The sequence below is a fragment of the Biomphalaria glabrata genome, chromosome 12, assembly GCF_947242115.1.
Source record: "Biomphalaria glabrata chromosome 12, xgBioGlab47.1, whole genome shotgun sequence".
NCBI lineage: Eukaryota > Metazoa > Mollusca > Gastropoda > Planorbidae > Biomphalaria > Biomphalaria glabrata.
This window is the reverse complement of record NC_074722.1, coordinates 8,050,478-8,063,055: the sequence shown is the minus strand read 5'-3', so window position 1 is coordinate 8,063,055 and position 12,578 is coordinate 8,050,478. Positions and strand designations below refer to the sequence as shown.

At 37.9% G+C, this 12,578-nt stretch overlaps 1 protein-coding gene across 1 annotated transcript; it reads left to right on the top strand.

Moving 5' to 3' along the window:
* Positions 1-355: 355 nt before the first annotated feature.
* On the top strand, positions 356-10,983 carry LOC129921963 (carbonic anhydrase 12-like). Its single transcript, XM_056005382.1, has 7 exons — positions 356-544; positions 3,581-3,814; positions 4,324-4,469; positions 5,661-5,753; positions 6,616-6,682; positions 7,397-7,554; positions 10,571-10,983. Exons 1-7 carry the CDS (start codon positions 481-483, stop codon positions 10,673-10,675), a joined length of 867 nt encoding a protein of 288 aa, XP_055861357.1. The 5' UTR covers positions 356-480; the 3' UTR covers positions 10,676-10,983.
* The last annotated feature ends 1,595 nt before the right edge of the window (positions 10,984-12,578 follow it).

The window sequence follows — 12,578 nt, the reverse complement described above, 5'->3', positions numbered from 1 at the left end:
CAGGCAAACACATTAATATATAGACGGGAACACAGGGATATGACATTACCATACCAACAAATATAAATCTTATCAAAAGAACGTGATTGCATTATATTCAAATCTACACACACTGACATAGGTATGCAGGCATACAAACATACACAGCGACATGAACATAGAGATTTTATGCATGCAAACACATAAACGAGCAGGGTTTTATTGGTACAACTTAAAACGCTTGGGCATGGGTGTGAAGGGAGGCAATGGGTCAAAAGGGAAGATTCCTTTGTTTGAGTTATCTTCTCGCCCTTCACAACACAGCCAAACACATTAATGTCAAAGCATCTCCAGGTTAACTTTTACTGATAGTTATTGCCCTTGTTTGATGTCTGTATCGATAGTTCGGATTTACTCCCAATAAATTGTTTTATAATAATAACAATTTCTTGGAGCTTAAATGTTGTTCACTTTGACTTAAGGACAAAACAATAGCTCAACATGACCCTAAGAAATTACATATTTTTTGTTTCTCTGTGTATCTATATGGAGCAGCAATCTGTTGGTAAGAACTGAACATACCTTATTAATATATATATATATATCAATTAATCTATTTTCCCTCCAAAAATATAAGTCTAGACATACTAATAGTTTAAAGCAGACATAACAACATTTTAAAATGTGTGGTAGCCAACATAGACCTTATAACTTTCATGTATACAAGTCCGCTTCTAGCTTTCTAACTAATAAATTAAAATGATTATCTATCATAATTACAATTTTACCTTACTGGGTAATCTTTTCAAATGAACTTAATCAAGGGCGAAGAACATTGCAGACTTCAGCGAGGCATTGGTCTCCGGTCATGATACATCGAAAATTACTAAACGGGTAAACGCCATTAAAATATTCTTGCTACTAAGATAGTCCTAGATTCTTCTAGTATGCCCCATTAATAATTTAATATAGATCTATATTTATTACGAAAAATGACTTTTGTACTGCACACAGTGATTTTCATAATTACTCTTTCAAATACTTCACACAATCACAGTACCATCAATGTAGGCCTAGTAGAGAAAGAATTATAGTTTTTTTTTCTATGATAGTGGCGCTACTAAAAGCCATTTAAAGTACCGCTAATACATTTAGTTGGTAACAATGATCGTTCTTGAAGCGTCCTTGACATTGCTTTGTTTTTAAAACCTATTTATCTCAAACTCTTTTCCAAATTTCATCTTTTCCCTTTTCTTACTTTTTTTTTCGTAATGAATTCCCTAATCTTGCTCTCCCATTTCTCCATTTCATGTAACTTTTTTTTTTAAATCGCCATTATATTCGACTATATTTTGTGGCTTAATGCATTGAAAGAATGTAACCCGGATATAAACAAATCTAAATCTAAACAAAAGGGAAGTTACTGTGATTAACATAGATCACGAAAATCCCAAAATGCATTGAAACCTAAACATTCTTATCTTATCTTATATAATACAGACGTTACTTCAAAAAAGAAGATGATTACGTCCTAGGCGTCAAACATTTAGTCATGCATATTAACCAATGACTTAAACTCTGCCAAGTCACTGGTTTTCCTGGCTAGCTCAGGCAACCCATTCCATGCTCTAATAGCACTAGGGAAGAAGGAGTGTTTGTACAAATTTGTCCTAGCATATGGGATGAGGAATGTGCCTTTATCTTTGTGTCTTTCAGAGTATTTTATTAAATTTTGTTTTTGTATTTGAAGATTATGGTTCAGTGTTTTATGTATAATAGCTAATTTACTTTTGCGTCTTCTGTCCTGAAGGCTTTCTAAATTTAGTGATTTTACTAATGGTGTTACTCTAGTCAAATGTGAATATTCGTTTGTTATGAGTCTTACTGCTCTATTTTGTGTCTGTTCCAGTTTCTTAATGTTTTCTTGAGTTGAGGGGTCCCAAACGGAGGATGCATATTCTATTATTGACCTAACTTTCTAATCTAAAGATGAAGCAAAGCAAAGTATTTCGCTAGGATGTATAAAAAAAGAGTGACTCCCTAGGAAGAGGTCAATAATTGAGATGCTAAAAGAAAGACAAAACTTATTTTAGTCTATTTTAAAGATTATTGGATGTTGTTTTAGCAAAATTTATATCAACTTACTCTGTCTGTCTTTCAGATAAAAAGTTTGTACACATTATTTCTCCCACATCCATTTTCTGATCAAGCTGAAACTTTGCACAATTATTCATTGGTATAGACAAGACATGAATCAATACAAAGAAAATTAACCAATTAGTCACTTGAGTTATTAAGTATTTTGTTTGATACCAACAAAGGAAATTAGTCCTTCAGTATTCTCAGATATTGCTAAATATGTATGGTTTGGTCCCATTAGATAATTGTACACTTTATTTCTCGCAAGTTGAAATTTTAAATAATTATTTATAGTATTTAACAAAACACGAATCAATAAAAAACAAGGTTACAAAAGACAGTTTGTGTGGAAACACAAACTCAAAATCGGCCCCCGAAGTAAAATGTTTTACATAATTCGGATAATCCTTCATAGTTGAAGAATGAAGATACTTCCTTTTCCTAGTCCAAACCTCCCGCAGGACGACGGGGGATGGGAGCAGGCAGGGTTTGAACATTCGATCGTCGATAAATCCAAACGACAGTCCAGCGCGCAAACCGCACGACCAATGGTCCACCCAGGTAGGCTTCAATATTTTCAGAAAGAAAATCCGAATGAAATTATATCAAAGACAAATGAGAGATAAGAATGGAGAAAGAAGGTTAACAGATCTTGTGTAGTGCCCCAACCGTCCCGCAGATCAAAGGATACGTGAAAGTGAATGTAAAGTTAGATGTGAACCTGGCCTAACTAGTTTGTGGTCTATAGGGCAGATGATGTAAAGTTCATCTGTTTTTGTGGCCTACGATTAACGAGGGTGTCATGTAGCCAGCACAACGACCAACCGATTTGCTTTTCCCCAACTAATGTCAGGTACCCATTAGAGCTGGGTGGACTCAGAAGTTGAAAATCCCAGTCTTCACCAGGATTCGAACCCGGGTCCCTCGGTTCGAACTAAATAAGTTAATTTTTTTGAAATTCCGCTGTATAGAAAAATTGTTCACAAAAATGATGTTTATAAGATTACTATTCGTCTTAAATTAGGTCTAACATATAATGCATACTAATTAGCTTTTTCTTATAAAAAACTGCTTGCATAATTAATTTTAAAAATTAGAATTTTCGCTTTCAGGAAAAAAAAAGTAGCCGTTGCATCAGAACTTTGAATGGTCTAAAATATTGTGAAGTCGGATTTTCAATATCTCTTCTAGTTTACGAGATCTAAACGGGACGGACGTACAGACGGACAGACGGACAGACATTTCGCACAAAACTAATAGCGTCTTTTCCCCTTTCGGGGGCCGCTAAAAATTAAGTAATTAGTCAATTAATTATTCGTAATTATTTATTTTGTTTGAGATAGAATAAGGGAAAAAACTTCTACATGCTTACATTTATAACTGTAAGTGCGGAGTTCTTCCCCTTAGATAAACTTTTTTTTAAAAAGGATTTTTTTTTAAATTTTGTTTGCTATTTTTTCAGTTCTCGCAACAGTCTTGGTGACCAACGATGTCTGGTCGTACTCCGGTGAAAACGGTCCTGACGCCTGGCACTACCACTACCCACTATGTGAGGACACCAACGCCAGCCTCCAGTCACCTATTGACATTGATACTGACCAGGTCAAATATTCTACCCATTGTGAACCTCTCCGATTGGACGGCTATAACAGAATATGGAACAACATTATGCTGATGACCAACAACGGCCGATCAGGTCAGAGGTCAGCTTGCACGCGCTGAATGTATAAATGCCTATTCTTTTTTTTTTTCAAGCCGGTTTAGGCTTTCTAGATGCTTAGATACTCGTTTACATACTCATTCCAATAGTCCAATAAATAGATACAGTCACCTTGCAAGTTTGTAACGAATATATTAACAACCACAGCCGTAAAGAAGCAAAATAAAAAAAAATACTTTAAAAAAAAACGTATTTTAAAACAACTGGACAACTAACTAGCGGGAATAAAGGAGACTTGAGATGCAGTAACTGCCATATATAGACAAAACAATCCATATTTTCGATGGTCTTAGGCGACCCCTGGTCAATCGACCCCCAAGGGGGTCGCGACCCACAGGTCTAATATCAATGTCACTGTCTTTATCTAATATTAATGTTCACAACCTGTGGGTCGCGACCCCCTGGTCTAACATGTCATAGCAAAGCCAATATCGTCTCGATGTCATATAAATGTCACTATCACAGATTTACTTTACTGCTTGCAGTCAGAATCAACATAGTCGGTAACATGACTTTGTCCAGAGGTGGTCTCGACGGAACCTACAGGGCGTCTCACATTCACTTGCACTGGGGCTCTGATAATTCTAGGGGATCCGAACACACGATCAACGGCAAGGCTTATCCATTGGAGGCGAGTAGACACTTTACTGCATAGACCCTTCTTGTATAGATTCCTTACTGTCTAGATGTGTAGGCACGTTGTTGTTTATAGCATGCTCAGAGCCTTCTTGTAGAGATTCCTTACTGTCTAGATGTGTAGGCACGTTGTTGTTTATAGCATGCTCAGAGCCTTCTTGTAGAGATTCCTTACTGTCTAGATGTGTAGGCACGTTGTTGTTTATAGCATGCTCAGAGCCTTCTTGTATAGATTCCTTACTGTGTAGATGTGTAGACACGTTGTTTTTTTTTACAATAGCTTTTGCATAACGCAACTTTCATGTTTATAGCATGCTCAGAGCGCTATGGTCCAATCGAGACCATTCATTATAGAAGGGTTGAACACTGTCTTGTGACGTCGCAACCTCTGGGTGATGGACACCAATAGCTCGTTGCCACTTCGTACAAATCTGTGACGTGGCAACGAGCTATTGATCTCCAGTTGAGAAGCTGCAAGGGAAGAGATTGTGCGATGTCAGATGGCCACGATGATTAGTGTACTTTGGCTATATGCTTCCACTCTTCCAGACCTCCTAGCTGTCAAGAGCAAGGCCTCAACATGGCTGTTTTTTTTTTTTGTTTGTGTTTTTACGCCGAGGTTGAGCTTTATTTTTTAATTCCAATATATATATATTTATGCAGTACGCGCGTTTATGCTTAGGGTTAGGGTTTTCTTGGCGTTAGGGTTAGGGTTTGGAATAAAATCGCCCCCCCCCCCTCTACACCAAAGTTCTAGTGTATGCTTCTGTCATCGCTCCCTCACATATTGCATTTTATAGAAAGATGTTTTCTGTTTATCACCTTCACATATTTTTTTAGTTTAATGAACCGTTGGGGCACCACACGTGATCAGTCGACCGTCTTTCTTCTTTCCTCTTCGTATTTAGCCTTAAAGAATCTCTTTCAATGACCAGCGCGATCATTCTTTAATTTTGTCTTCCAATCGCTTTCTCTCTCTGCCTCTTCATCCTTTTCCTGTTACAGTTCCCTTAAAGAGTGACTTTACGAGCCTGGAGGACCTTGTGAAATGGCCATAAAGTTGTAGTTTGCATTTTTTAAATAGTTTATAAATATGTAAATAATATAACATCATCAATCACATGACAATATAAAATATACTATCCAATTAAGTTTGTATGCTAATATATAAAACAAATTATTTTAGATTCATACTGTCCATTACAATACGTTATATCAGAATGAGCTTTTGGCTTATAAAATGGACAAGGGTTTGGCCGTCCTGGGAGTCTTAGTAAAGGTAGGTAACCAAATAAAGAAATAAATGTTTTCAAACTGGAGTTACCTGGCATATTCCGGATGATACGCTTCTAATATTCTTTAACAGCGAGAGTTGAATACCACTTAGATGTCTAAATCTTTTTTTACAATACTTCGGACCTTCGTGGAAATTAATACCATAAACTTTCAGGGTGACGTAAAAATCCTGGTTTACGCGTATCTCGAAAACGGCTCTAACGATTATCCTAGAAATTTGGTAGTCGGAGTATATGGCTAAGAAAAGAATTACTAGCTCGTTGGTCACACAGGGAAAATTCTAATTCGAACGTTATAATTTTTGAAAATATAAAAAGAAATAAATCTAAAATTAGATAGAGAACTTGAAGATATTTAACTTCAACGGTCCACATGTCTTTTTGGTATTTTCCACTAGTAGACATTATATTATTCAAGAGTTTAATAAATTAATGATCAAGAACATTTTGCGTATCTTCTCCTAGGTCTAGATCTAAAGGCCAATCATTGGAATATTATAAAGTGTAGTAGATTTATACATTCGCTTAACCAAGATTCATTCTCGTTGGGGGGGGGGGGATATATGTGACAAAACATTTCCATTATTTTTAGATCTGACGTTCATTATTTATTTAGAGAAAAAAAATCGCTCTATGAATTTTGTATTTTTTGAAAATAGTATTTTAATGCCATTTTTTTGTTTGTTAAGTATTCAAAACATCCCCTTCAATTTGAGTTAATTTCATTTTTCATTATTATTTAAACATCTCTTAATAGTTCTATAGCCAAGAATTAAATCTTCCAACCATTCCATGCAATGAGATCTACTTATAATTATGACACATTGTAATCAATTTACTCTATAGATTGGAAAGAGACCAAACGCAAATTTGAATTTTTTCTTTGACCATCTTGATAAAATAGAAAATCCAGGTAGGTTTTATAAATACAAACTCAATTTGCGTGTCAGATTCTGCAGGCTTTGTATGAATCTGTCAGTACTTCTGCGTACGTGTTTAAGTCTGTAGTTGTGTGTAGCCTACGTGTTGCAGTCTGCAGGCTTTGTATGAATCAGTCAGCAGTACTTCAGTGTATGTTATTATATTCCCTTTTTATTTCCGTGAGATAATCACACTTTTTTGATATACTGCGACTTTTCAGTACAAGATCCAAGGGAGTTTATCTGCCGCGGTCTTTGTTGAAGCTCCCCAATTTTCTTCACCATTAGAGAACGGGTTGCCAAAGTATTTCCATAATCAGATACGGCCTTAGCAGTGCGCGCGGCCCTGGGAGAGTGTCATACTAGGGTAACAAATATTTCTACGATGACAAATGATTCTCTTTATCGTGGGGCCCCCATTAGGTGCGGGCCCGGGGCGGTTACCCTACCCTATTATGGCTGCCTCTGCTCTATTATACCCATAGAAGTATGATAACGTCTGCGATTCCAAATAATGTTAGGTACCCATTAGAGCTGGGTTTGAGGCGCCCTAAAATTTCAGAAATTAAAAATCCCAGTCTTCACCCGACTTTCAACCCGGGACCTCAGTTCGAAAGCGAAGCGCTTTATCGCTCAGCCGCCGCGCCTCATTATAGCACATTACAAAATCTCAGTTCTATTTTTTCTCTATTTAATTTTTTTTGTAGGTGTTCTAGTAGAGCTACCAAAAGTGAATAAGTACCCATTTCTACCTAAAGACACGTCAAGTTTCTACCGTTACCAAGGTAGTCTGACCACACCAGGATGTTATCAGACAGTCGCCTGGACAGTATTTAGGGACACAATCACTATCTCGCAAAGCCAGGTAGGTCATCTTCTTAGCAACAGATGTCACGTTCAACAGCACTTAAGTCGTGTGTGGGTGTGTGTGTGGGGGTGTGTGTGAATGTGGGTGGATTGAATTAATTAATATTTTATTATTTTAGCAAACACACACACAAGAGAGCACTCATGAGGGAATAAAAAGTAAGTTTTAATTACAATTTAATTGAATAACGATGTATTGTAACTAATGAAAATATATTGCATTAAGTATCCTTAAGAAATAGAGAAAGTTATCGGTAAATATCTTCCTTATCACGTCGTGCCCTCCCTGTAAGCATCTCCCCAAATAGCTTTATGACTCTCTTTTAGAAGTGTGACATGTTGATCTCCGTATTCACATATAAAATCATTTAGTTGCGCAGTAACAAAGTATTGGCAATAATATTGCCATTTATTCATAGCTATATAACTGCTTCTTGTTTATGATTAGGTTATTCAGCAACTTCACATCCCTTAAAGTAACATGTTAGAAAAGTTAGCTCACTTTGCATACTAATGTTGCCAAGGTTTTATTACAATTTTTTTTATTTTCGTTTATTAATATAATTATTTTGTTTAGTTTACTTTCAGTAGAAAATTGTTTACAAATATCGAAACAATTTAGTTTTTTTTACTTTTTGTCCTTTGGAGTCAAACGTATGAAGTCTTTTGTGAGTCAACTGTAAGACACGCTGAGCTTGGGGCGGGAGTCAGACTGATCTACAGAGTTATCTGCAAGTGAGACATGAGAACCACGGGCATCGACCAAAGTATGTGGGAGGAGATAGCCCAAGACCGGACAGCATGGAGACAGACTGTACGTGCTGGTACAAACTTCGCCGAGAGCAAAAGAAACGAAGCTGCATCAGTCAAGAGAAAGAAAAAAAGCTGTCCTGTCAGCTGCCCGAGGACAGATGCATAAACATGCACGAACTGTAGTAAACTCTGCCGCTCCAGGATTGGCTTGATTAGTTACACAAGATTGTGCCCCGTCTCAAGACGAAACTAAAACAAGTGACTCATCTGGGCGCAACCATTGCCTTCCGAGACAGAAGGAGCAATGCTTCCCCTTTTTGCTGGCTACATGACGGTCTATATCAGTGCTTCCCTTGTTTGCTGGCTACATGAAGTCCTAAATCAGTACTGCCCTTGTTTGCTGGCTACATGACGGTCTATATCAGTGCTGCCTTGTTTGCTGGCTACATGAAGTTCTAAATCAGTGCTGCCCTTGTTTGCTGGCTACACGAAGGTCTAAATCAGTGCTGCCCTTGTTTGCTGGCTACATGAAGTCCTAAATCAGTGCTGCCCTTGTTTGCTGGCTACATGAAGTCCTAAATCAGTGCTGCCCTTGTTTGCTGACTACATGAAGTTCTAAATCAGTGCTGCCCTTGTTTGCTGGCTACATGAAGTCCTAAATCAGTGCTGCCCTTGTTTGCTGGCTACATGAAGTCCTAAATCAGTGCTGCCCTTGTTTGCAGGCTACATGAAGTCCTAAATCAGTGCTGCCCTTGTTTGCTGGCTACAGGAAGTCCTAAATCAGTGCTGCCTTGTTTGCTGGCTACATGAAGTTCTAAATCAGTGCTGCCCTTGTTTGCTGGCTACATGAAGTCCTAAATCAGTGCTGCCTTGTTTGCTGACTACATGAAGTTCTAAATCAGTGCTGCCCTTGTTTGCTGGCTACATGAAGTCCTAAATCAGTGCTGCCCTTGTTTGCTGGCTACATGAAGTTCTAAATCAGTGCTGCCTTGTTTGCTGGCTACATGAAGTCCTAAATCAATGCTGTCCTTGTTTGCTGGCTACATGAAGTTCTAAATCAGTGCTGCCCTTGTTTGCTGGCTACATGAAGTTCTAAATCAGTGCTGCCTTGTTTGCTGGCTACATGAAGTTCTAAATCAGTGCTGTCTTGTTTGCTGGCTACATGAAGTCCTAAATCAGTGCTGCCCTTGTTTGCTGGCTACATGAAGTCCTAAATCAGTGCTGCCCTTGTTTGCTGGCTACACGACGTCCTAAATCAGAGCTGCCCTTGTTTGCTGGCTACATGAAGTTCTAAATCAGTGCTGCCCTTGTTTGCTGGCTACATGAAGTCCTAAATCAGTGCTGCCTTGTTTGCTGACTACATGAAGTTCTAAATCAGTGCTGCCCTTGTTTGCTGGCTACATGAAGTCCTAAATCAGTGCTGCCCTTGTTTGCTGGCTACATGAAGTTCTAAATCAGTGCTGCCTTGTTTGCTGGCTACATGAAGTTCTAAATCAGTGCTGTCTTGTTTGCTGGCTACATGAAGTTCTAAATCAGTGCTGCCCTTGTTTGCTGGCTACATGAAGTCCTAAATCAGTGCTGCCCTTGTTTGCTGGCTACATGAAGTTCTAAATCAGTGCTGCCCTTGTTTGCTGGCTACATGAAGTCCTAAATCAGTGCTGCCCTTGTTTGCTGGCTACATGAAGTCCTAAATCAGTGCTGCCCTTGTTTGCTGGCTACATGAAGTCCTAAATCAGAGCTGCCCTTGTTTGCTGGCTACATGAAGTCCTAAATCAGAGCTGCCCTTGTTTGCTGGCTACATGAAGTTCTAAATCAGTGCCGCCCTCGTTAGACACGCACACACAATCGCAAAGTCTCTCTCTGTCCACTTTCTCTTTCCCTTCCTCCTCCCATTTTTCTCTTGATATCTTTCTCTCTTCGTTCTTTAACTGATATACGAAATAGTCCCGCTAACTTCAAGATGGCAACTGCTTTCCCCTTCCCCGCAACTGGTCCACAATCGTGATTGGACCATAGCGCATTGAGCCTGCTAAAAGCATGATTAAATTGTGACAAACAAAAACTATTTGTTAAAAACTTTCCAATCGCACAGATTTATTTTTGTTAGCCTGGGGTCAAGATCTATTACAAATTATTACAACATTAATCAAATTAATTGATACAAGTAAACTAAATATTCATATTTTGTGTTTGTTTGTTTGTTGTTGTTTTTTTAAGTTGACAGTGTAACAAAATATGAATTTTATTTTGTTTTGTTCCAGATGGACAAACTTCGGTCTCTTCACACGGACAGCACGAAAACGTTTTTGGTGAACAATTACAGACCAGTCCAGAAATGCAATGGACGTACAATTATCAGCTGTTAAATCAATAACTTTTTAACTATACCTGTACTTTTGAATTTGAAGCTAGATCCTTTTAGCATTTAGATTTTTAGCAATCCCAAAATTCTTTTCATAGTACTGTTGATTTTTACCGGGTTTGATTTTCTTGTTTGGGTTGTTAGGAACTCTCCTTATGCTGTCTTTACTAGATTATGTTGTAACTGAACTATATATAAACATACCATGGCGACTTTTTTTCAACAGCTGATAATATCCAAACAAAATGTTTATTTATTTAAAAAAAAAAATAAGATAAGGACCTTAAAAGTACAGAATCAGAGTCTACGTTTTATTTATATGAATCAATATTGAAAGAAGAAAAAAAATGATATAGTGTCTTTCCGATTTTTTTTTAATGCTTGTGAACTATTAATAGAATATAGACACTAAACTCTTAACTGATCTCTTTTCCTCTATTGTTCGTGTAATGCTTGTCGCCCAACATTTAAGGAGATTTGCTGGAGGACTTATTGGAGGACTAGGTGGAAGACATGCTGGAGGACTTGCTGGAGACTTGGAGGAGGACTAGGTGGAGGACTAGGTGGAAGACATGCTGGAGGACTAGGTGGAGGACTAGATGGAGGACTAGGTGGAAGACTTGCTGGAGACTTGGAGGAGGACTAGACATAAGATTTACTAAAAGAAAGTAACTTCAAAGTTGATTATATCTTAAGAGGAAATAAAAAAAACTATAGCTAGACCATAGACTTATATATATAAGTCCATGAGCTAGACTCTTATTGATGTCGTAAATACAAGTAGAACAGAGTGAGTTGATGTAAGCTTTTTTAACTATCGATTTTATTAGTCTATTGTTAGTTTTACATTTTTAACGAGCGACCTCATTATCTGCTTTATTTCTCTGGGTGCGACTGTGCATGATTATTGTCTCTTTACGGGTCTTCCGCAGATGTAGTAAAACAGAATTAATTAAGACTATTTGATAAATTAATTGGTTATTTTTTATTGATTCGTGTGATTCGACAATAATTGACCAAATTCCCAACATGATTCGAGAATGTGAAGTGGGGGAAATAACGTGTACATGATTTGTACCTGGCAGACAGACTGAGTGACTTGATATAAGCTCGGTAAAAAAAAAACCACCTCCCTTGCCCAAAAGGAAATGACGGATTAAGTGTAGATTTACCAATTAGCTTGGATCAGTCAAGTAATTATCATCTTATCTTATGTGTATCGAGTTTGCCGTTTCTGTAGCAATTGAGGCTTTACAGGGTGGGGTCGCTAGCCCCACGCCAAACCCTCCTCCTTTCTTAACCGGACTTGAGCTAGAGTTCTATGCCGAACTGGGAGTCGGCAACTTAGTGAGGTTGTGACAGAGCATCGCATCAGGTTTGCGGGACATGTTCTGCGAAAAAATGAATTACGCACACCAAGAGTTGCGATGACATGGAGGCCAAAACGAGGAAAGCGCAAACAGGGACATCCTCGTATTACCTGGCGACACACCTTCATGGAGGACCTCAGAGCAGTAGACACCAGGTGGGAGGAGGCTTCAGACATTGCCAGTGACAGATCTTTATGGAGACAGCTTGCCGCCCAATGCGCCGAACGGCGCGGGAGGACCTAAGTTCTTATCTTATATAATACAGACGTTACTTAAAAAAAGATGATTGCGTCCTACGCGTCATGCATTTAGTCATGCATATTAACCAATGACCTAATTAAATTTGTAATAGATCTAGACTAACGATAAAAAATCTGTGCGATTAGAAATATTTTACCAATTGTTTTTGTTTAGCACAAATTCATGCTTTTAGCTTTTTCAACACGCTACGATCATATCACTTATCTAGACCAGTTGGAAAACTTTTCTTTCTAAAAAAAAAAATAAAGAGGACTAATTCAACTTATAGCATCTTAT

Bases quoted from the DNA above. Each gene is read 5' to 3' on its own strand.
- LOC129921963 (XM_056005382.1), top strand. From the start codon at position 481: ATGACCCTAAGAAATTACATATTTTTTGTTTCTCTGTGTATCTATATG. The intron at 545-3,580 runs GTAAGAACTGAA...CTATTTTTTCAG, and splicing joins TATGGAGCAGCAATCTGTTG to TTCTCGCAACAGTCTTGGTG. The intron at 7,555-10,570 runs GTAGGTCATCTT...GTTTTGTTCCAG, and splicing joins TCACTATCTCGCAAAGCCAG to ATGGACAAACTTCGGTCTCT.